Here is a 24,976-nt window from a genome sequence, read left to right as displayed (position 1 = left end):
GGATTTACCTCTCTTGTACCAGGGTCCGGAACTTCCCTGGGTTGGTGGAGAGGAGTTGCTTTCCTTCCTCAAAGCCAAGCTGTACCGGATAGTACCCCCCATTGAATGGGTTATGACACGAAGTCTGGTCAGATCCCAGATCCACCAGCAGCTCTCCTGTTGTGTCCAGCTCATGCACCAGCCTCTCCCTGGGGAAGACAGTGAATGGCGTGTTCAAACAGAAGCTGTCATTTCACATTCTAGCTCCTCATCCAGGTGAACTTCTTCCACCCCAAGAGGTTGTTTATAAAGGTATGCCCTTGCCCGGCTAAGTCTTTTTCTAGCAGTCATGAGATGGGAAATGATGGTGCAACTTTTATGCTTTACATTTACCTGTTCAGGAATGCTGATAGAAGAGCCAGATACCAGTATGACATTGCAGTCTCAACCCTTGGTATATGTTATGACAGCAAGATTTACCACTGGACAAAGGCTCAAGAGTGCCAGAATTTCCATCCATCATCTGATTATTTTTACTCAATCAATACATCAATACTTCTAAGCTTCACTGAAGTCAAAGACATTTTCTTGCTATCCAATTAGCAAAATGTTAGAAGGAAAGGGATGAACTCTTTCTTCATCCAAGGAAGAATCTTAGGGATTTCTTTCCTTAATTCATTGTTCCATAAGCAAAAGAGCATAGGGAGCAACTGGGAACTGGAACACAAGGGTGAAGACCCCTTTTTTGACAATACAGTTTTTCATGAGCATCTCAAGTAATGAACTCAGCACTAAACTTAATGCCTCTTCTTTTCCAAGTTTGGAAACTAATTCCAGGTTGACTAACAAGCCAGAGCATTAATATATCCATTATCCACATATACTACTTACCATAGATCGACCACGTTCCCATGGTAACCCAAACTAAGGGCAATTTTATTCTTTCTTGCATCTCTAGAATAGATTACAAAGGTTGAAGAAAATGACTTCATATAATTCCATCTTGCAATGTACAAATCACACAGTCAAAGCCAGCAAAGAAGCCTGTATGTAGTTTCCAACACTCATCTAGGCAAAAGATCTTTCAACCTTTATGTAATTGTTAATCACTGATTTCAGAAAGCTTAAGTGATGCTTCAAGTGTAGCATGATTTGTAATTGCTCTATACGTATTAATGAAACTGAGTGAAGACACATTTAACAGATATAAATGATATGAAGCTGAATAAAGACACATTTAACATATATAAATGATATGAAGGTAGTGGCTTGCAGTGAGCATTGGTAGTCACTAATAATGACTGCTGCTGCCTGGAAGGATGGATTCACATTCAAAAGCAGACCTGGAATAAGAAGAGGTGTCCCTGAACCCCTCTATTAGTACATTAAAATAGCACAGTGCAGAAGGATGTCAAGTGTGGATGAAGAAGCAGAGATGAACTCACTGATTTATGATACAAGTCATACCTAAGGCGAGCAATGCAGTGGTCCAGGTTGTTAGAGATTTCCATCAGCCATCCCTGCTTGTGACGCTTCAAGAGCGCCGCTTCATCAACCTAAGGGAAACAGCAGAGATCTTAAAACCCCCGTTTGCCCCATCCAGACACTTCCACCTTTAGCTTTTCAATTAGTCTGCAAGAAAGAGCAGCAAATAGGTAAAGGGAATAGTGCTGCCTTGGCCTTAAGAATATGGAGTCATTGTTCAGAGACTTAATTTTTACCTCAAGGTTTCTTTTTTACACTGTATGTTTTACTCCAGGCTCGAAGCAAGAAAAATCCCCAACAACCTTTAACACACCACTTCCCAAAGTATTTTGCAAACCAAAAATTATCCTTAAAATTGTATAAGAGGTAGTATTTTCTCACCAACTTTAATTATTCTTACTCTGTCTTTTCATTATTATACTGGAATAAAAAACCCAAGAAAAACCCAAATAAAACAAAAGCCAAAATGTTTCCAAATTATTTTTCAAATCTGGCTATTTTCTGTGAAAACATAATTTCTATTTAATTGTGGAAATATTTCCTTTGATCAGCTCAGAGACAGATGTTTCTGCCTGACTGCCCAGGGTGAAGCGATGGTTTGCTGAATAAAATCGACCCTCACTTTTGTTCTTTGACTGCTGGTTGAAAACCTCCACCAAATATGGGAAAGAGAAGAGGAAAGTGTTTTCTTGTCCCGGCTGACTAATGCCTCTGAAAACATGGAATGGATCAAAACAAAACTACATCTTTAATTCCCTCTTTGAGCTTGGAAGCTCCAAACAAGCTCAATCCCAAATCTGTGCTCAGCTTCTGTGTATGTCAGTGTGTACATGCATGAGAGACAGCTGGATAGAAATATAAATGGATAGACAAACTGGGGAGGCTTTGGCACCGATTCCATATTAATGGTTCACTGTACAAGCTTGCACATCATTAATACATTTATCATGAGCTATCAGTGGCATAAAACAAGTAGAAAAATGAATTTAAGCCAATTTTCTATCGTAGCAACGGATTTAAACACCCACAGTGGTCTGTGTGCATAAGAACACATAAACTGAGTATCTTCCAGTATTCATTAAAGCATTTTTATTTCTCTATAATCCACTCCCATCATTTCCATTCTGTTATTTCTCATTAACAAAGTATTTAGATGTAAATTAATTAAGTTCTGTATTCAGTAGGCGCCTGAACACCAGGAAACCTTTTCTTTCCTAATTATTCTTAGCATGAGAAACCTTCCAGCATTTCCCACATCAGCAATAAAGACTCCTTCCAAAAGCCCAGATTATGATAATATCAGTGTCACTGCCAATGGAATTACTCACTGAAGTCAGGTGCCGTGGGGGACAGCTCCTTTGGGAGTTACTTAAATCAGCGCAAGAGGAAAGGTATTAAATGGTCTGTATGAATTACAGGAATTGGGTTCATTTAAACCTCGGTATAACAGAGCAGATCTATTTAAATCTGTTACCACATCCTACATGTTTTACTTCAGCCCTGACAGTCTTAGCCTTTCACAGACTCAAGAAAACTAGCTTGTTTTAAACCACAACTTGCAAAACATGCTCATTTTCGATCAGCATCTCAGTAGGTTTAAAAACCACACAAAGATGATGAGCTGATGTCAGCTCCAGTGTGACACTAAAGAGCTTTAGTGCAGCTCAGAGGAGATGTCTGGCCCTCTACACAATTATTTCATAAATGACAATCTGCTTCATGTCAAACAGGAGAGGTAAAAGACTTGCTCCATTAATCCCTTCTGTCTGAGCTTTGGAAGCCCTGGCTGACAAAATGACATCTCTTGCACAATTCAGCAATGCCATTTGCATAAATAGTTCCTTAAATAAATAATATGTACATATATATAGCTATCCAGATGTGCTCCTGAGACTCATTTCCGACAAGGATCATCTCACAGGAGATAAAAACCAGGCAATATTCAGTCTCCCGAACAAAATCATCTGCAGCCACAGAGATGAAAAGGACAAAGGGCTGCTGTGAATAGCATTCACTGGAATCTTCCCTTTGTATTCCAGCATTTGAAAGCTCATGATGACAGAGTAGAAGTCTGAATAAAGATATTTTATTCAATAATAATTTGGTCGATAATAAATTGAATTGATTTAATTTGCAGGGAGCACCTGATGAGATCTCAGATACTTGCCAAACTCCTGTGCTAACAACACTTTTACACCATCATTGTAAAACAGATGAAATCTAATCTCAACCTCCCCTCTGTCACGTTAAAGCCATTCCCTCTTGTCCTGTCCCTACAGGCCCTTGTCCAAAGCCCCTTTAGGCACTGGAACTGCTTTCAGGCCTCCCCAGAGCCTTCTCTTCTCCAGGCTGAACAAGCCCAGCTGTCTCAGCCTGTCTCCATAGGAGTCTTGAAGTTTAACTCTAATCACAACATTTTCTGTTTAAAATTGTTGCAGGGTTTCTGTAGTCCATCCCTCCATCTGATATGTGATAACAGAACCCTGTGATCAGCAGAATAGCTGAAAAATGCAGGTTATTAGAACCTAATATTGCTTTTTAATATGAAACTGTATTTCACTCAAAGCTTACAGGTATATATACTTACTAAAATTATGAATTTTGGTGTTCTGCATTCTGTATGATACTTTCGGATATCTGTGGATCCAGTGGACCCTATCATCCACTATTCCAATTGCTTGGGCATTAGTCTTCAAATCACAGATCATAGAATAGTGACGGTTGAAAACGACCTTAGGATCATCTAGTTCCAACCCCCCTGCCATGGGCAGCGACACCTCACACTGACTGGATTATCTTTGTTTATATGAGGAAATAGCTGGATTACTTTAATATATTTGGAACAGAAAAACATTACATCAGGACAAAAGACTCTACAAAGAATATATACTGTAGGTGAGCTTCAGGGAACACAGTACTCTCCCTGCCCATGTCAGGGGGGTTGGAACTAGATGATCTTAAGGTCCTTTCCAACCCTAGCTATTCTATGGTTCTACTGCAGAACTTCATCCCCATCAGCATTTTACTTTAGCAGAACTTACCTTCACTGTCCACAAACTAGGACTCTCATAAGTGCTTGTAATTAAACCTCACCATCTTCATATGAAACCAACCTTAAAATTCTCAGTTTTACAAAATCCCATTGACTTCAAACAATCAAACACCAAGAACTTCATTGTCCCAATCTTGATGAGCACATCATACCAACACTTTTAACGGGTACTTTCCATTGCACCTGATAAGGGTGCAAGAGGCATTAAAGGCTAATTGCAATGTAATTAACACCTTTTTAACACAGACTTCTTTGGCATAAAAGAATGCAGTTCCCATGGGAACGGCCTGTGGCGGTTACACCCTTTCACACATGAAATGAGGGTAGCTCAAGCACTGAGAATGGCTCATCTGACAGCATCATCCTGCATTATTTGTGAAGCAATCACAAGAAGTTACAGTCCATATCCTACATTCTGATCCAGTGAGTGAATAAATACAGAGTGAAAAACGCTCTGCAAAGGACAGACAGTTCTATGAATAGAGTAATTTTTATTGAGTTTCGCTTGTCAGGGTTACTTGAGGAACATGTCAGATCAGGAGAATGAGGGTTCTGATTCGGCACACGAAGGAGAGAAGACAGAATGAAGGCAGCATCGCTCTCACCTCTGCAATGATCCCCACACACCCAGCAATGACTGCAGCCTTAGCTTGTGCCCCACTCATCCCTCCAAGACCAGAAGTAACAAACACCTTTCCAGACAGGTCTTCTGCCTTCAAGTAGCGACGGCCTGCGTTGAGCACTGTGAGCTGCACACAACACAACACAGCCATTACCAGGAGCTATTTTTCCTGCAGTTCCTGACATTCAAAGATCTTCTGTCCCTTTTGGAAAGACGGTTTGAAAATCAGGGCTCATTTGGACTATGAAACTGGTTTAATCTTTTTAAAAGGAAGCATGTTAAAGTGATGTTATGGTCTGTCCTGGTTATGTTTATTTCTCTCACAATGAAATAGAATAGGATAATTAGTGGTTGCCAACATGCTGCTCTTGGGGTATAGAGACATATTTAGGACCACTGCAGAAAATAGCTAAGGAAAACAGCTAAGAAAACAAGCTAAGAAATGTTTTTCTCTAACACATTTGGTCAATTCATACATCACTTACATACGAGCTCAGATTGAAACCTTGATTCCTTCAGGTCTGTGTGCTGGACAACATGCCATGGACTGAGTGGTAGGACAACCCATTTTTCAAGGAGCAGGCAATGAGAATTTCTTTGGTAGCCAGAACATTGCCTTAGAGCAATCCAATCCACCCCAGTCACCAGCCCACTGTGGGAGACACCCTCCTCCAGAAAGTATTCACTAACAGACCTTTCCCCAGTTTCTTACCACAGTGCCATGGACTATTCCCTGAGGCCCAATGTAGCAGTAGCTCCCTGCAGTCATCTGACCATACCTGGCAATAGCAATGAGCATGGTCACACCACATGTACCCAGGCTGGAATGAATTCTGTACATGTCTATGTATCTTTCTATTATAACAAAAAAACCCCATCTCTGCTTTGATTTGTTGTTAAAGATTTGCTATTATCAAATTACAGCTTAAGTTTCTTGATTAGTGCTAATATGTTTTTGGAGGAGCATTTAAGTCCTTAAATTGAGTTCAAAAACTCATGGATCAAAAAACTGGGTGTAAACTTGACTTGGAGTTTAGCATAGTGGCTAGGAGACAAGGACACCCCTTTTCACCTTGTTGGCATCTTTATGCCACTGGCTTTCAGTGCTTTTAAGTCACATAATCACTTTTGAAGTTGTTAGCCCAAAACAATTCTCCACATTGCTATGAAATTCCCAGGAAAGTGACAATGGATATTCTCCATTCACATCCTTTCTTTTCTTCCAGCTTCCTTATCTGAACACACACAGCTCTCTAGTGGTTTTAATTTATTCTCTCCACAGTACACAACAGAACAACAATCCTGTGCCCATCAACTAGATCAGCAGTAAAAAAAGGAGGTAATATTATATACATATATATATACACATATATATATATAAGAGCTTTCTACTTCAAAGCTTCCTCTCAGTGTGAAGGAATGTTTCAGAACTTGCCTCTTCTGTAGACTGCAAAATAATTGCTGCAAAGTGGAACTAGCCAGTGCTATAAGTAGGTTATGATGGAGGCTTCAGGCTGTAATTCAGCCAAATCTCACACATAAACCTAAAGCTAATTCCCAGCAGACCTCGATTACAGCCTTATATATGTGGCTGAAGATAATTCAAACTCCTACGTGATTTCACTGAAGCGTGCATTAATGCTTTGCAGCATCAGGACTTTATGCAGCACAGTTGAAATCCATCTGCACTAGAAATTTTAAGCAGCCACTACTTGATGCCTGAGTTACATTTTAGTTAAGTACTTGATATATTTTAATAGTGAGATATCTTCTTACATTGTTACTCCCAAGGCAAACAGCTTCTCATATTCATCTCTGGAGGAATAGTTGGGAATAACCTAAGCAAACAATCAAAAGAAAGCCCACATTAGCAAGTTAAGAGATTTAAGCAGATCTTTTTAACTTACCTTTCTCTAACTATGGTCACACACATAGAAAGACATTGAAAACAGGAGGAGTAATTCAGGTGTTTTATTCCATGCATTCTAGTACTAGAAAAAGAGCTGTGTGGTCTTTCTGGCAGTGTGACTGTAAAGGAAGTTCTAAGGAAAGCAGTTCTCTAGCCACAAAACTAGCCTGCAGGGAGATAGATATTGAATGGCCTAGAAGACTGGCAATGAACCATCATGTTCACTTGTCCAGCTTGCCTTCCAAGGAAAGCAGTCCAGATACCTGAGCAACTGATCAACAATCATCTATTTGCCTATTTAGGACTTTTAAATCTTCCAAACTGAGCCTAGCTGAAGTGTTTTGGTCAAGAATATGGACAACTCAGGCTCAGCCAGAACAGAAGTTATCTAATAAGGAGAGGATCGTTCCTCTGCATCAGCAGATCAGCACACTTGAGGTGAGAGCGACTGTACTGGAATAAGTGCTGCAGAATTTGGACCCCAGATTCTCCTTTGTGCTGGTGTAAGCTCAGGTAGCATAAATAGTATTTTAATTCAAACACTTGTAAACCAAAGAGAAGAGGAGGAAAAAGAGAAAACAAGATGCTAATACCTACCATGCCATTAGTAATGATTAATCGAGGAGCATAGTGATGGCTGGGAAAGAGTCCTAGGGGATGCCCACTGTACATCACTAGTGTTTGCTCTTCAGTCATCTCTGACAAATAGTGCATTACCAACCAGAACTGCAAAGGAAGGCAAGGAGAGTGAGGGAATCTGCATCTTAAATTCATGTTTCTGTGTGAAGCCGCTAAACTTTGAGTATGAAGACAGCTATAGAGATAATGAGCTGCATTCACATATGGAATAACAGCCAGAGCTCTCAACACATTCTTGCTTTTAATGAAGTGCATTAAGAGATATCACTCAGCAGGAAACATAAATCACCAGCTAGAAAAAGTCCAAATGAGCTCCAGAATCATTTCTCCAGTACGAACCCCAGAAATCCTTCATTTTTAAAGCTGTTCTATTTTTATGTTGAGATTAACCATTTGGATCTGGCACTTTCCTGGCTGTCTTTCCAAGGCCAAGCTGCAACATTTTCCCCATAAGAGTGATTAAAACACCCATGTATATTGTTGATCCTAACCTGAAATGCATAATTCAGCATCTTCTAGTGCTTGTCATCTTTTCAACAAATAGGTATAACAACGTGCACTAAAAGATAAAATCATTTTTCTTCTCAAAGATGATAATTCAGCTTTCATGACGGAGAGTGAACAAAGTCCTTGGGGCACCCATGAGTGTACAAATAAATGCATCTCCACTCTTTATAATTCAATAGTTACTCCTGACATATGTCAAAAAGTAGGGTTTGATCATGTAAGCTGCCTACACATTTGACTCGCAACCATCATTGTCTATCACAAAGCACATTATACTCCACAGGACTTTTAGGATGTGACAACAAGGCCTGAGAGGAGCTTTCCCATGTAATATTTGAATTCCAGCTTGAAACTAGAGTTTCTGAAGGGACACAGAGACAAGGTTTTGAATAAATAAAGGAACTGCTGATGAAAGAGACAGCAACATCAGTAACAAATAAACAGAACCGCTTGCCATGGGCACTTAACCTCTGTGGTTGTGTCTTTGATCTGATTTAAAATCAGTACAGATTTGAAGCCAGTCCTTTCTAACCCAGTTAATTTCCCAAAGAGCAAGTTCAGTTGAACAGGAGTTTGTCTTGCTTTTTACATGTTGCTTTTGTTTCATGAGATATGTTGAATACTCAAATTCTGGTCCTAGGGCAGAACAGGTAACCAGCTGAACTCCCCATTCTTCAGCAAGCTGGGAAAAACACTGTAATAAAACTAGAATCTATAAGATAGATCATTTTGCATTGAAAGGCACAACAAGGAAGGAGGAAGCAAAAGCCTTTCCTAGCTTAAAGAACAGTTCTTGTTGCAGACTTGTAAAGTTAACTCTAGACATGGTTCATTCCTTTAGAATTATTCAGAGGAGAGGCCTGGATGATATAAATGGGTGATAGAAACCAATCTGAACCTTTTCACTAGGAATTTTGCAATGATTTGCTAAAAAAGCATGTTGTTTTCAAGCTGCAAACGGAACAAAATGTTCTGTCATAACGGAATCATTCATGTAATTGCTACTCTAAGTAAGCAAAAACAAAAAGGTTTTGTTTGTTCTGCTGCAAAACAACTGCAGGTCATAGCTCTGGCTTGGATGAGAACAAGAGAAAAGAGAGTATTTCAGACTTTGGCAGTGTTTCTACTTCACCTTGCAGCCCAGCATCTGCATAAGGGATGTCAGTCCAATAGAGGCTGCTATATAAACTGCCGGCACTGCTCGCATCAGAAATGGTGTAAAACTCATGTAGTTAGCAGGCATTAGTTAACTGACATTTACTAATCAATAGACAAAAAGAAATGGTGTGCATTGCCATGGTACTTTTAACAATTCGGAACAGTTTTGCCTCAAAAACTGCCCAAGACTTCCATTTAACTCCCATTTCTCAGGTTAGGAAACTGAAGCACGACACAAGGTTGCATTTTCTTAAGTCAACGCCTTTTTATTCCATTACTTGCTGTGAAAAGTATTCCAAAAGTACCAGAAACAAGGAAAATATACACTTTTTTGTTACCTAGAATTCATTTTGACTTTAAATTTATCTGTGTTAAATACACAGGCACATGCAAATACATCAGAGAAAGAACTTATCTTTACATCATCATACACAGCTTGGTCTGTTTATGGGTTTGTGTTTAGCATTTCTGTTGGGCTGTCTGTGCTCTCCTTACTAAATAAAGCTCTCCCTGTCTATGCAGTTCATAAGGGAGCATTCCTCTATCCAGACAGGATGTTTTGGAGTGTTTTGAGACAACAACGACTGCCAAGAATTATTACAAACTGCCTAAGCAGAATGTGCATGGGGGAGGGTGAAACTGGTTTCATGAAACAAGCTGCACAAGCAGCAATGTCCTACCTGTGCCCAGTTGCTGAAGACCTGCCCGTTCCCTCCATAAGTCACAAGCTCCTGGGGAAACTGGAAAAGACAATTTATAACAATAAGGCAAACACTTTTCTGGAGCATTTCACATTGTCTCAAAGCTGGTTTTCTAATCTCAGTAATAAATCTTTTCTAGGGCTTATTGTAGCAACTCTAAATTCTTGAAATCAGAAAATACCATCATAAAAGTGATTATTTAAGAAAAAAAAAGAAAATTCCTTTTCAAAACAAGGTGTTTGTTGTTGTTACAGTAGTATTTTGGATGCGGAATGCTACAAAGTGGTTCTTTGATTGCAGTTTCCATATCAGACATCCCAGTAAGTTCCTTTAGAGGGACTGAGTGAGCTTATAGTTTGGTTGCCACTGGCATTTACAGCTGGAATTGTCTGAGCAGCAGGGACTAGCTGCATCACCTCTCCCCTGCCACTTGCAAAAAGATGCTGGGTAGCGCTTGGAAGGACGGACTCTGGTCCTGTAATCCTCCAGTCAATCTGTGCTTGAGGGATGAGCTTTCAAAGTTCAGGAAGCATCAGCATTGGTTTTTCAACCTAAGTTGTAGAAGCAATGAATTAAGAGCTGAGCTCTACCTATCACAGACAGCAGCTGAGCTCCTCTCTATAGTGGGAGCTGGAGTGAGCCTTGCTGGTGGTGTAGGATGCCCCAGAGGTCTGCATTAGGACCAGCACCCACTGTGCAGAACTCAGAACTGCACACAGCAGGAAACTAAAGAACTTAATACAAAAGACTCTAAAGCCCAGGAATCAAAACACAACCACAAGTATAGAAGCACCTTTAGTCCCTTGCAGGCTCACAGACATGGATGTTCTAGCACATCACCCATTAGCTACCACAGTTAACATGCTTAGCTATCATACAGCAGCCAGGTCTGCATGTTCAGGGGCTGGAATGGACCTTGGGGCACAGAACCAGCAAAAGGCCCATAAACAACTAAAATTCTATTCAATCCATGGGAAGAGGATCATCTGCACAAGGATTAATCTCAGCTATATGCCTGAATTTTTCAGGTTTTATGTGAGAGCACACAGGAGTAGTAACTTACAGATTTGCTGCTGCCCTATGAATCCAGCTTATTTTCACTGTACCTTACCTGAGCCACTGAGGGATCCAGATTATTCATGATCATCAACATAATGGCAGCAGCTGATTTGGTCTTGCAAGGGTATTCTCCTATGGGGTATGCTCTGAAACAGTAGGCACAAATTAAGGAAGGACACTGACTCATGAGGGCAACCACAAGAGACCCCACAGCAAGTCAGGTTTAACCGTTACCAGACCAAGCAAAGAAAAAACCTGCATTCAGCTCATCTACTGAATCAGTTAATCACAACTGGTAAATACGGTGGCCAAGAGCTCTCATTGCTTTCAACTGGATTATTCTGGGGAGGCTGGAACTGGCCTCTCTAATGCAGTTGGCCAGGCCAAGCAGCTGCATCCTGCCATGCCAAGGAAAACAGCATCAGTAGAAGTTGCCTTCAGGCTCAGCAGCTCTTGTTATTTAAGATCCTAAGACACCCAGTTTGAATTTCAGCCCCAAAGCAGCTCTCAAAACCTGAAATAGTTTGGAGAAATATGGACCTTTTTATTGAATAAGATGCATTTTATGTAGACAGTTGAGACGTGAGGCATGGGAAACACTCCCAAAGGTATTCCGAGTCAGGTTTCCTACCACTAGTGTGCTGCAGTGCCAACTGCTGCAACCATCTCGCTGTTATCTTCTCCTTCACTATTTGCCATAACAAATTGCTCCAAAACTTCTATCCTAGATTTATCCTGTCACTCTTCATGGCAGGGCCATTTCCTTTGCTGTGTTTGCACAGTTCTCGGTCCAGTTGTGCTGCAGCCTCTAAGGTATGACACCAAAAGGCAGTCTAACCATTGATGAAGAGTTTTGCTCTTTCCCTTCTGTAAGCAACATCACCATTGCAGATGCTGGAATACCTAAAGGCAGATAGGATCATCTGACATGGTTTCTAAATGATCTTCCTTTTATTGGACCATCAATCTTCAGTGGCTGGACACTTGCTTTGTACAGGGAAGACAGTTACACTGGAAAGGTTCTGGAATATATATTCTACAGATTTAGTAAATGGGCTCCTCCCATGATCATATGCACTTTATCCTTGCTTTATACATCAGGATACTAAACCAAATGCCTTGTAGTCATTGCCAAATCAGGGCGGAATGCATTGGAGTGTTGCCACAATACGTTTTTTATTAGTGTTTTCTGCTTTTCTAAGCTTGGTGTGATAAAACAACAGGATTTCTGTGGAATGATACCAATGCATCAAGAGGAGGGATTTCCACATAATATTGCTCAGAGCATAAGATAGCCAAAGTTCAGATATCAGCTGAGTGTGCTGGTATGGGAACATGGCTGTTAAATGGAACAGAATCAAGTTGGACTCTGCTCCCTGGGACACACAGAACAAAACCTACCAGACTACAGAGAACAAAAGGCATTTTTTTAATCTGAGACTGTAAGAATCTATTAGTGATCAGTGAAATGAAGCTATCAAATAGTCACTGATGCCAGTGATGGAAACAAGCTGGTGGACTGCCTCATGAAGCCTACTTGGAGTCCTGGTCAGGACTAGGGTCCTCTGAAGTCCAGCTCTGCAATATCTTTCTGACAGTCTTCCAGTTGTCTTCCCCTTAGCTGAATGCTACAAGGGCTGACTCCAGACTAGTATGGGCAGCACAGAACCATGGATGTCTGTGGAAATCAGAGTGCTTTCTGGCCTCTTGCTTTATTCAGATTTCTGTATAGACATTAACCAGGCGCCTGCTGGATGCAAAAAGGAATCCATCAGTCTAAAAAAAGCAGCTAGCCCCTGGCAGCCCTCTCTGGAACTGTTCTGCTTCACAAACATTAGCCCCATCAGCCCTAGAATGAAGTGATGCTCCAAGATCAACAGGCACAGCATATTACAGACCAGGGTCAGACACAGGTTCTAATGATAGAAAAATGTACTGTCTTTCTTTTAAGCCCAGAAAGTCTTTTTTGTAAGACTGGGAAACCACCAGCCACTCACAGCAGGCCTGAAGCCATCCACTCATCTAGTCTTGCCTCTTGGTCCAGCTGAGACTTGACTTGCAGCAGCTCAAGTTTTCTGTCCAGGTTGCAATCACAGGTCTCTGAATAACGACTGGCTTTTAGAAACTGAGACATGCCCATGGGGCAGAGCACCTGGGATCTCTGTGTATGGCAAAGCTGGCATTACCAAGCACACAACCTTGCACAGTCCTTTCCCTGCGTTGAGAGGTGCTGAGCTTTCCAGCAGTGAGACTGTCCTGGCCCTGGCCCAGCCTATCCAGAAAGGTGCACACTATCTCCCTACTAGCCCCATGGGATTCACCAGGACAGAGAACAGGATGAAAGCAGGAGGATGAAGAATCAGTATTATGCAGCTTTACAGAAGAGCATCCCAAAACATGCAGTATCCCTCACTAGAAATGAAACCACTGATATCTAATGATACACAGAGCATCCAATTTATTCAGATGAAGCACCTCATTAATATGTTTTGACATGACTTCTGCAAGAGGTAAATTAAGACACAGCAATGCTACTATATAAAGGTCAGTTCCACCTGACCTTTAAAGGTGGAAAGGTGGTAACCAGCCAAATACAGTGCGAATCATCCAGGCCTTACCTCATCTCGATCTCTGGAAAGAACCTGTACATATAGATGTGGCCGTACAGCTGGAGCTCTTCAGCAAATTCCAGTGCCAGCTTCTTTTGTATTTCAGGTGGGAAATAACGCAAGGCATTGCGCAAAGCCAGCTGCCAAAAACACCCAGAGACACAAAAATCGAGGTAAAAGAGAAACGAAGGTAAGTGGGTGGCCCTGAACTTTAGCCAGACTCAGCTGGAAGCCTGCCTAAGCTATCACAAGGATGAGATGATTTAAAAGGCCAAGCTCACACCAGGGGAGCTCCATTCCTGCTTTCCTATTGAAGTGTTTCCACCTGCATCTTCTGTAGATTCAATTCCTGGATACATATAACCCTCCCCTTCCCACCCCAGCCCAAATCTGCATGGAAAGACCTTGGAGATTTGTTCAGTAGAGCTCAATCCCAATGTCAGACATGGATGCATTCCCTCTCACAGTGCTAGGGGGCACTGAACTACCAAGGAAAACAGTCAGAATTCCTTAGATTGGGACCCTGAACTACAGACACTGAAGACCTTCAAAAAGGGATCTCAGCCCTGAGTTATGTGACATACTCTCGGATGAAGATGTTCTTGGGCTAAGCCTCATTAAAGTTTCACTACATTGAGCATCCTAATGTATTGCAGAGAGTGGTGGTTTACATTATGTTACTGATGCTACATGTATCCCTTCCAAATCAGCTTACATGATTAATAGGCACTGAATTAAATTCTGCAGATGATACTACGTGGCTTATCCTCTCTGTTGTCTTCAAAGACATTAGCCATGGTTTGCAAAGTACAGTATGTCCTTTTGGATGAAAGAAACCATAAATAAATCACTATCTTTAGTAACAGGCATGTATCTGTATTCCATGTCCCATTTGATTAAAACCATAATGAGAATAAAGATCTTGTAATCTTTGAAAAGCCAATTTCATGCAAAGATGCTAAAAGATCTCATAAGTTCGCTGACAAGCGGTGACACTATCCAAATGACTTTTAGTTGAGATTTACAAGTCATATGGAATTCCACATCTTTATTAGGCCAATTTAATAGCTGTAGAAAGGGACCAAGCTTGCTTCTAAATCCAATAACAGTCTACAAAACCACCAGGAAATCCCAGTTTTGGAGAGGGCTGTTATAGCAAGGATGCCCCATGTTTGTGATACCTGCTGTTGGCATTTCAAAGAGTTGTGAAACAAGTATTTTCTGTAGGAAGTGAAGAGGTGGGCTATAGTACAGGCATCAAGAACCATCCATCCTGGTAAGAAGCCCTGAAAAGCTCTCTAAAGCCCTCAGCTTGGTCAAACAGCTCCTAATTCAACATGACTATGGTCTGGCTCTTACAGCTAGAGCTCTCCAGCCCCTTCATTTGAACATGCTGGTCCCACACACCTTAAAGCACACTGAAACAACAACATCTCAATCTCAAAATGCCCCATACCAAAAGGGTTTTTGTTGGCACACTTGCTGCTGAACAGGCCTTCCAGTCAGACCCTTTTACAGCAGTGAAGCTATACCAATGTACACCAGCTGAGGATCTGACCGGTAAACCCTTCCAAACTACATCTGCCATTCCACACAGAGAATGACAAGGGGAAAAACCTATGTACCAGATAAGAAAGTTCAAATTCCATCTTCGAGCACCACCTTATTCTTCTCCAGTTAGATAAGCAGTCATTTTTCAGGGGCATGTTATTAATGAACACAAAAATGCCAGCCATACCCACACCATGACAAAATATGTGGGGATTTTCAAAGTCATTCTCAGAGGCAAACAGCCACAGCGAGTTCTAGATCTAAGGAGTTTCTAAAGCAAGAATAAAACCACCCACATCCCTTACAACAACAAACCCAAGAGGAAACCATTGCCAAATTTGGCATTTTGACCGCACAGGAGAACTATTAGGATAAGTGTTCTGCTTCCAGCCTGGCAAGGATCACCCAGGCTTTGATCAATACATTATTTGTATTTATAATGAAACTGATGGGCAAATATTTTTTTCTTTGCTCTAAAAATACAAGCAAGCAAAATCTGTTTGGGTTTCCAAATGAATTCACTTAGTCTGAGCCTCTATCCTATTAGTGTTACATATCAGCAGAAGCCTGAATTTTGATGATGCAAACATTAATGAAACATGAACTTGGACGTGACATGAAGGATGGGAAGGGCACCTTGGTTAGGCAGACAATAGAGATCTTATAAAAGAGGACTAAGACTGCAGCTTGTTTAGCTTAACTGAACAAAGGTGACACTTCATTGCTGTCTCACTGCAGGATAAGTGTCAAAGCAGGAAGGAGCATCAGGAAAATGCTGAAGAGGAATAAACAGTTGTGAATTGCCTATAAATGTAGTCCTGAAATTAGACTAATTTAAATATAAGAGACTCTGAAACAGTCTCTCAATAGGAGAACTGGGCACTGAAAATTGCTTAGATAGAGCCTGGCTCCTTTATGAAAGGACAATTGCCACATGCATCGGGAAGAATCTTGCATATTCATTATGGAGTCAAACTGAATAACCTAAGGCACTCAAGGAGCAAATTCAAATAGGCTGATCACCATGCTTTTGTGGAGAGGCAATACAAGGTCATTATTTCTTACATTTCATTAAAGCTCCATAAAAAACATTATTCTAACCTATCCAGTGCAATGCAAGCATAGGATGCAAAGTCTTCCTCTTCAATCTGCCAGCTGGATCTAATATTTGACTCCCGTGTTTAAGCTCTAGTCACTATTAGGGTGTCTTTTTCTGTATTCACTGGCATTTACACAGTCAAACATGATCCTGCTGCTACTCAATCAAGATTCAGACCTGTCAATGTCAACAGAACCCATGAAATCCTGCTCCAATCAATCAGCTGTAAATATCTTTGTTGGGCGAGTCTCTTGAGGAATCAAGCATACCAGCCTCTTCCCTAATTGGTGTTTGCTGAGGAGCCAGGGCCTCTTCAGAAGGAAGATCATTCATTTCCATTTTATACCAGCATCATCAGGACTTCCGATTGAAGAATCTTGAGATGCTCAAACACTGAGATGTGCAGGCTCAAAGGGAAAAGGGAAGCATAAGGAGAAGAAGCAACTAGCTTAGCTCTACAACAGTCTCATTCTTAGTTCTGCCCCTTTTACACTGGGGATGTTACTTAACTCCCACCCATCATCTTCTGCCTGATGATATCCAGGCCCAGCAGCAATTGTAAAAGCAAGATCATTGTTTCATGTATTATTCTTCCCGATAGGCCCCAGTTTGGACCAGCTTAGTTAGGAAGTAAACACGGTGAGTTCTGACTGACCATCTCTATAAATACTTTGCGGGCTGTGAAATAGCTTCTCAAGTTCTTTATCATCCAGATGCTCCAGAACAGGAGCCAACAAGTTGGCCTTCCCAATCCACATATAATCTTTTAAGAGCAGCCTCATTTCTGAATGTGTAAAGCAGTCATTAAGGTCAAGTGTCCTGCTGCTTCTCCAGAAAGTTGAAGAACTTCAGGTGCTACATGACTTCACAGGCTCTGGTTGCAGCTCTTTGCACTAGGATGTCATGAAGCAGCAAAGTCCAATTGTTCCTGAAGGAAAAGGGGAGCAAGCAAAGTAACAAAGCCAGCAGAGCAGGCACCTCAACAGCCAGGGTCCAGCCTCACAGTACCTGCAGAGGTGAGCAGGGCAGCCCAGGGATGGTAGCCAGGTTCCACCAGGAGTCCAGGTCACCAGGCAAGATCACGGTGATGTGCAGGTGGGCAGCCAAGCTAAGAGCGCAAGTCAGGACCAGGTCTGGCAATGGTCACCACAGAGAGGCAGTGCCCAAAGATCACCAGGAAGGCTCACAGCAGCAAGCCAGCCAGGTTAGAGACCAGATCAATGAGGTCCATGGCTGCGCACAGGGATGCTCCAGTGATAGAACTACAGACAGACACATCTCCAACACAACTGAGACTGAGGTCCTGGGTCTGAGCTTAAATGGAGCCCCTAAGCCTATGGGCAGAGGGCATGGGTGGAGATCTCAGGTGAGGCTCATCAAGGTCATCAAGGCCCATTAGTGACCTCAGGGCCCTGTGACAGATACACAGGTGACAGATGATGATGCTGGGGCAGCAGGAAGACTGCAGCATGACGTGGCTCTAAGATACATAAGGGAACCACTGCACGGATGAAGGTGTGCCATTGTTTTCTGATTCTGAGTGACACTGAGAAGTGCACATTCTTCCAAAGCTGCTCCAGCTTTATTGGAATGTCACTGAGCATTGAGTATGCAACATCCTTGTTCTGAAAAGGACACCCCATGCATAAGATTTAAAGTGTAGTTTCTTTGCAGTGTATTTACAGTAAAATACAAATGCTGAGAAACAGCAAGCCAGGGTTTCCTGAGCTGTGGAGGGAAAAAGGGAGGATGCGGCTGTTCCAGGCTACAGACAAAGAATGCGAAAGGAAGAGAACTCAGGAAACATAGAATCAGTTCTGAGAAACAGCTTGATTTATCCAAGAAGATTAAAGTTGGTATGATAGGAAAAATTATATACCTCTTCAGCAAGCCCCAAAACACACAGAACTCTATAAATCTCCCAGGATTTCTATTATAACCACAAAAGGAGGCCCAAGAAAATAAAACATTGGCAGTGCTAAGGTTTTTTATTGAAGAAAGCACTAAAACTGGGCTGAAGGCATGTGGAGAGAGGGACAAATCCTGAGGAAATCAGCAGATTCATTATCATTATTAACTGCATTTCTGTCAAAGCTCTGAGTACTTCAGTCAGAAAACAGTGTCACACATCAAGACAAGCCTCAATATGCTCAGCATTACACACTGTCAACAAAAGCTGGAAGCCTGTCTCGAGGCTTAAAAACCAACCCGTAGTCAGACAACCTTTCTGTCTACATGCTTTGCTAAGTGTGGAACAGCTCTTAAAAAGAAAGAGATTTGACCTTTCAGATATAAAATAAATACCAGCTGAGCCTCTGACTCTGTCAAGAGTTTAAGGTGGAGGATTCAGAGTAAAATAAATCAGAAAGGAAGCTTTTAAATCTCTAACAGTCTAATAAAAAACCCAGCGAGCATGACCTCTTATCACATGTGGTAGGTAATACAGAGAGATGAGGGTAGGATGTTAGGCAGTAGACTGGGGCCAAAAAATCAGCCTACTGCTGTCCTGCAACACTTAAAGGAGGCAGGAAACTATTCCAGTTTCTGTACAGGGAGTGAGGACTTTGTCATTACCCAGGTAAAGGGGAAGGTTTGGCATCCTTTTGAGAGATACCATCTCCTACCCTGCAACACAGACTCCTTCATGCTATAGTAGGGGAAAAGTGATTTAGCAAAGGCAAGGAATAAAATGGAGATGCTTGGCAACATTCTGACATTGTGAAGCTCATTTCCCTCTGCTTTATCTTCAGAGCTGTCACCAGGACCCTCTTCTGCACACTTGGTAGCCACAGTTCATGTGTCTGAGCTGTCCCAGGCACAGACAGGATGCCTCAGCCATGAATGCTCCTGACATTGAAGTAAATCCTCATTGGATATCTCCCAGCTGTTCCTCTTTCCACCCTTCCCCTAGGCTCTCCTCGGCTTGTGGAAGTGGACTTTGAAGGAATTTGGCTGCTGATGCCAGTGGGGAACTCCCACGAAGGCAAAGAAGTTGTGTGCAGCTTGTTAGGGGGCAGGAACTTCTGTGCTCTGACTAGAATGTCACACTCTACGGGATGCTACATGTGATGAAGCACAGACTTTCAAACTCAGGATCCCACCTTATCCTCTCCCACACAAATTCCTAAGGATCTCCACCCATTGACCATTATGTTGTGCTGCTGATTATGTTTTAAATCTCTAACCTGGAATAATGCAATGATTACTTTAGTGTGTGCGTAGGCTATTCAAACAAAAAGAGACTGGAAAAGAATTACACAACTAAGGACAAATAATTAACTCAGCTCCGTACAAACTTCCCTAAATTCCAGGATTCTCAGACTACTGCTAAAATAAAATATCTTTGGATCTTTTATGCAAATCTACAGATGTGCAGCTTGTACCATGATGGCAATTCATCACCTTTGATGCTTATTGTATTTGAGAGCTAGCTTTTACTCCCATACATATGCAGTGGGTTTGCAACAGCATTCGTAATTTCACCCTCTACAACAATGCTGGATTGACAGCATTGAAGTCTAATGCCTCTTGTTTAGCCATTAAAATCATGGAAGCTCTTGTGCAGCAAATCTCCCTCATATCATAGAATCATGGAATCACAGAATGGTTTAGGTTAGAAGAGACCTTAAAGCTCATCTAGTTCCAACTCTCTGTCACGGGCAGGGACACCTTCCACTAGAGCAGGTTGCTCCAAGCCCCATTCAACCTGGTTGTCTCTGAGGGAGGAAGAAAGCAAGCAGAAGAGCTTCCAGTACTTCATCCCATTATCCGCTGGAATCATAATACCAAGTAAATACATTTCCCGCAAAGCCCACACTCAGAAAAGCATTTGAGGCCATCAGAAATCCCATGTTACCTTTTTCTCCTGGGCAGTGAGATTAGGGGTTCTTATGGGTGCATGGGGTATTCCTTTCCTCCGACCTCTGTTTTCAGGCAAAGGGTATAGAGGAAGGCCACGACAAATTTCCTTCAGGCTGGTCATAGCTGCTGAGGAAATACAAGGAGGAAAGGCACTGCAAACTGGAGAGGTACAAGGAACAGGAGGTGCAGGCAAGTAGGATGCCAAGGGATTCAGATCCCTCCGCTCCAAGTGATCGGAAGATCTGTCCTCTGGCTTCTGCACACAGGCCTGTGAAGCCCAGAGGGCAGGCGGCAGAGGTGACCCTCCTCTCCCCTCTGTGCCATGCCATTGGCTCTTCCCTCCTCCCCCAAAATGAATGATTCACAGTTTTGCGGATTCCCTGGGCGCTTTGTCACTAAGCCACTACAGCAAACTCAGCCACCTTCCAAATCATCTCATTGCCCTGGTGTCCTAGTGAGAGTCGTGGTCTGGAGCAGGATCCTTGCCTGAGACCTCAAGGATTGGGCATTTACATTTCCATGCTTTAGGAACTAACTAAATATTACTCACACCACTGTTCATACACGCTGTTCAGCTGAGATGGGCATTCTCTGTTTGACACCTCTAGGTATGACCTGTTCCTCAGATGTCACCCATTCATCTTCTAGGCAACAGCAGTTACCATTGACAACCCCTTAGGTGTAAGCTCCTCAGGCACAAATGGACTTTAGAAGCATTAAACTGGAAATGTACCCATTGGAAATAGTGGTTTTCTCAGGACAGGCAATAACTGGGAGGACAAATAAGGGTTTTCAGTTCTAAGTCATTTTTATACCCTACAGTCAACAACAAGTAGAAAGCCGTATGGTACTGCCACTCAGACATCACAACTAAGTGAATATACTTCACTTTGATTTCCCACTTATACTGCAAAGTGAACTCTACTGTTCATTTGGAGTTGTTTAATAACACAGGAGCTTCTTGAACTTTATTACATCCATGGAACTACAGCTCTTAGCAAGGCAATTCTCTCAAGTGCCACAGTTTAAGCTTGGTGAAATTAACTAGGAGAAATACTTCAGTTAGGAACGAGCCTAAAACCTGGGAATAAAACCCCGCTGCATTTCCCCACAAAGGCAGCGATCAACAAGCGATGACAACAAAGCACAGTTATTAAATGACAGCATCTCATTAATGTCACATCGCCTTCAGCTCTGGGACATGCTGCACGTCCCCAGCTCTCACTGGAGATGCTTGAGTTGAAAGAACTGGGAGCATCCCAGGGGAGCTGAGCGTGCAGCAGACTCAAACCTCTGAAGGATGCTACCTGTCATTTGTGGCAGGAGAGGTTTGGCTTGTATTTATACAGTGGTTTAGCTGCTTTCAAACAAAAGGCAAAGACAAAAAGGAGAGGGAAAAGAATTCTTCATATTTAAAACATTTCTGCTGGGCTTTCTTATTAAAAACATACAAAAAGCAAGATAAAGGTAAAGTCAGAAAATCTGCCCCCAAATCGAGCTAAATAACCCTGCCTTACATGAACATTCCCACCCCAAAGGGAAAGAAATCTTTCCTTATTCTTCTTTATGACCCACATCCTCCAAATCCCTCCAAGGTCTGATCCTGTATGGGCACAAGAATAACCTCGTCTACATCTGGACTTCCATCAGACCTGCTTCCTTCTGTGACATCAAGAAGTGACTGGCATTATACTGCTGTGAAAAGTGAAGACAGAGAGAATGAAGCTGGGGAGAGACTCACTGAAATAAATGGTTTCTGGGGCTGAGTACTTTCACCCCCTGTTCGCTGCATGCTGGAGCCTCTCTGTGCCCTTGGGAGCTTTGTGATGGAGTTACCTGAGCATATCCGACTCCAGGGTCATGCCCGGTGTTTGGTGTGCCAGTGATGCCCCAGCAGACACCCCGGCTTCTCCAGGAAGCCCCAAGTCCCCTCGCTGCCAGGTTTGTCCCAGCTCATGTCTGTGATGATGGAAAGAAACCCTGCGCCTGTGCCCGTTTGTGCACCTATGAAACCCAAAGACCCCACCACCACTCTCCCCATGTCCTGGGGTGCCTTTGGGTACCGGGGCGGGGGATGCTCCGGGCAGTGCCCGGCGCAGGGCGGGTGTCGTGCTCCGGGCGGGCGGGCAGAGGGTGCTGCAGGGACAGCGGGCACCGGCGGGCCGGGCAGCGCGGTGCCCCCGCCCTGCACACACAGACACAGACAGAGGGACAGACACCGGCTCCTGGAGGAGAAGATGCGGCTGGAACACAACGCCTGCATCTGAGCGCGACAAGGACCAGCGCAGCCGACGAGGAGGTGCGGAACCTACCCATCCTCCTCCTCCTCCCGGCAAAAAAAACCCAAGCACATATAAAGAGCAGGAAGAAGATCACATGTTATAATAATCCCCTCTGCAGCCACACAGGACCAGAGAGGAGAACTGCCCAGTTAGAACTGAGAGATGTACTAAAGGCTGAAGGGAGGCACAGCCAAAACCTGAAGATAACCAGCCACCCTCGGGAGGAAGGACCCCCAGCCCAAGCGCTGCTGGAGCAGGAGGGAGGAAGGATTCCCCACCGTCCCCCCCTCTTCCCTTTCCCCCCTCTCTCCTGGCGCTGGGCATCGCACCTCCTCTCCTGCCCTCCTGCCCGCCGCAGCCCCCAAGCCCCGGGCAGAGCCGCGCTCCGGCGGCAGCGGCAGCCGGGACCTCCCGGGCACCGGCCCCGGCCCCGAAGGGCTGAGCTTGGCTTCGCTTTTCACTCCCTGGCGCTCGCTGTGTGAAGCAAATCCCTTGGAGGTGGGGGAGAAGTGGCTTCCGTGACAGCGGAGGGAGAAGGGAAATGATATAAAATAAAGCAAACCAAAATACAAGAAAAGAGAGAGGAGAAGAGCCAAGAAAGCACTTGCTTCTCATCATCTCTCAGGGAGAAAAGCCAGCTCCGCTCTTCTATGACCCTCCGCTGCAGGGAGCAAAGGGAGAGAAAGTCCGGGGGTACCCTGCTAAGGACGCGCTGCCCGGACCCCAGCGCCACCGCGGCTACCAGCCGGTGGGGAAGGTCGCCAAGGGGAGCCCAAGCAGAGCCAGAGCCAGAACCGAGCTCCTCCGAAAGCAAGGAGCAGAAATGAAAGTTTTCAAATAGCATCCAACCACTCGCCAAGGACCGGACGGAACGGAGCTCACTGAGGCACTCAGGGATGTGAACGTCCCCGGCCCGCTGCATGGAGAGGGGTGAAGACACCCAGAATCCTTGTTATTTATTTATTTATTGGAAGCAATGGATGGGTGACACCCAGGAGGCATCTGAGCCCTGAGAAACCCACACACACACACACACACCAAACAGCTCTGGACCCAAACGAGAACAAGAAGAATGAGGCGCCAGCCTTGACCCCTGCACTGAGAGGAAGGTGAGCAGGGAGAAAGCAAGCAAGCACAGAAAAGCCATGCAAGCACCAAACCTGTAGGTTACTGCAGCTCTCTTTTGCTTCACTGAGGACAGCTATTCTGCTGACAGCCATGCAGCATCAAGGCATCATGCTGATTGTGTTCTTGGAATATTTTATATCTGGCCATGGGGAAGCAGGTAAGTGAAATAAATCAATATTGCCATTCTGCAACAATTTATCCTAAGTTGAGCAAGGGGAAAGGGAACAGAAATCAGAGCAGTTGGTTAAAAGAACTTACGTTAACATCTTTAGTTTAGATTGGATTTTTACAAGGAATCTGTGTTATTCAATATATATAAATGCTTCTTATCCCTTGCAATACACAGCTTTATAGCTCAGTCTCTTCCCAAAGGCTTATAATAGGATGTACAGTTTAATACATCCTTAAAAATGAGTGTTATTTTTGTGAATGAAAGAAGAGTAACAAAAAAAGAGAGAGGGAGACGGATTGAGATGTGCTGGGTATTTGTTTTGAGGATGAAACACTGCCTTCCTAGTCAGGACAAGGGTGAAACAACAACATCCTTGGACAGCAGCACTGGAGGAATCTGAATCATTCTCTGGTAACTCTGTTGTGCATCATTAAAAGTCAGAGACACTGCTTAGGAATTACTATTTATCCAAGCCAGCCAATTCATTCAGTGTATTCCCTGATCTCACAGTTAGCATGCAGTGGACAAGATTAAATTAGCATCAGAGGAAAAATGGGTTAGGACAGAGTCCATTCCCTACACTACCTGTGCTGTTTAAGAGATGGATTTAAGGTATTTTCACACATTTACAATCCTGTCATATTATCCCGTGACTCAATGAGGAAAAAGCCCTGTCTATCACAACATGACAGGGAATGAATGGAGGGAGGACACGTACCTTAGCCCTCTCCGTGTCTCATCTTGGGCATTCCCTGTTGTCCCAGGCTGGGACTCTCCCTGTAGGATACATCTGTTGACACACAGCACAGGAAGGTTGGGGAGCTGGCTGGTGAAGCTGCTGATGCTGTTGCAGAAGGCACCCTCTTACAAACTAGCCTAAATCTGCTCTGCAGCCAATTCAAAAGTGAAAATGAATCTGCAAGGAGATGCAATCTGCAGCTGACTGCTTGGAAAGTGAATTTGAGGGGAGGGAGTGGGTTCTGCATGGAGCTAAACACACTGAGAGTAACAGTGTAGGACATAGGGAATAACAGCAAAATAATTGGATATTGAAGGTGATGATACTAAGGATTCAATGTCGCTTCAAGTGAATATATGCTGCTGGGTCAAAAGGTTGCACAAACCATCAGCCTGTGAAAGCACAAGGGTTACCTGTTCATTTT

At 43.2% G+C, this 24,976-nt stretch overlaps 2 protein-coding genes across 2 annotated transcripts in view; one reads left to right on the top strand and one right to left on the bottom strand.

Moving 5' to 3' along the window:
- UROC1 (urocanate hydratase 1) overlaps positions 1-20,507 on the bottom strand; it is a 36,085-nt gene extending 15,578 nt beyond the window's left edge. The window contains exons 1-11 of the mRNA XM_030501601.1: positions 20,227-20,507; positions 13,730-13,860; positions 11,164-11,257; positions 10,032-10,091; positions 7,645-7,773; positions 6,915-6,976; positions 5,851-5,917; positions 5,122-5,265; positions 1,447-1,535; positions 871-933; positions 9-188 (exon numbers count right to left, since the gene is read on the bottom strand). Coding sequence (XP_030357461.1) covers positions 9-188; positions 871-933; positions 1,447-1,535; positions 5,122-5,265; positions 5,851-5,917; positions 6,915-6,976; positions 7,645-7,773; positions 10,032-10,091; positions 11,164-11,257; positions 13,730-13,860; positions 20,227-20,352 — 1,145 coding nt within the window. The 5' untranslated portion in view covers positions 20,353-20,507. The remainder of the gene's footprint in view (positions 1-8; positions 189-870; positions 934-1,446; positions 1,536-5,121; positions 5,266-5,850; positions 5,918-6,914; positions 6,977-7,644; positions 7,774-10,031; positions 10,092-11,163; positions 11,258-13,729; positions 13,861-20,226) is intronic.
- Positions 20,508-22,441: 1,934 nt separating this feature from the next.
- The window catches only part of LOC115614168 (netrin-4-like), a 43,505-nt gene continuing 40,970 nt past the window's right edge, over positions 22,442-24,976 (top strand). The window contains exon 1 of the mRNA XM_030500568.1: positions 22,442-23,798. Within this exon, the coding sequence (XP_030356428.1) occupies positions 23,732-23,798 (67 nt within the window). The 5' untranslated portion in view covers positions 22,442-23,731. The remainder of the gene's footprint in view (positions 23,799-24,976) is intronic.

This window comes from Strigops habroptila, chromosome 11 (genome assembly GCF_004027225.2).
Source record: "Strigops habroptila isolate Jane chromosome 11, bStrHab1.2.pri, whole genome shotgun sequence".
In the NCBI taxonomy this organism is placed as follows: domain Eukaryota; kingdom Metazoa; phylum Chordata; class Aves; order Psittaciformes; family Psittacidae; genus Strigops; species Strigops habroptila.
This window is presented reverse-complemented; position numbering and strand designations above follow the sequence as displayed.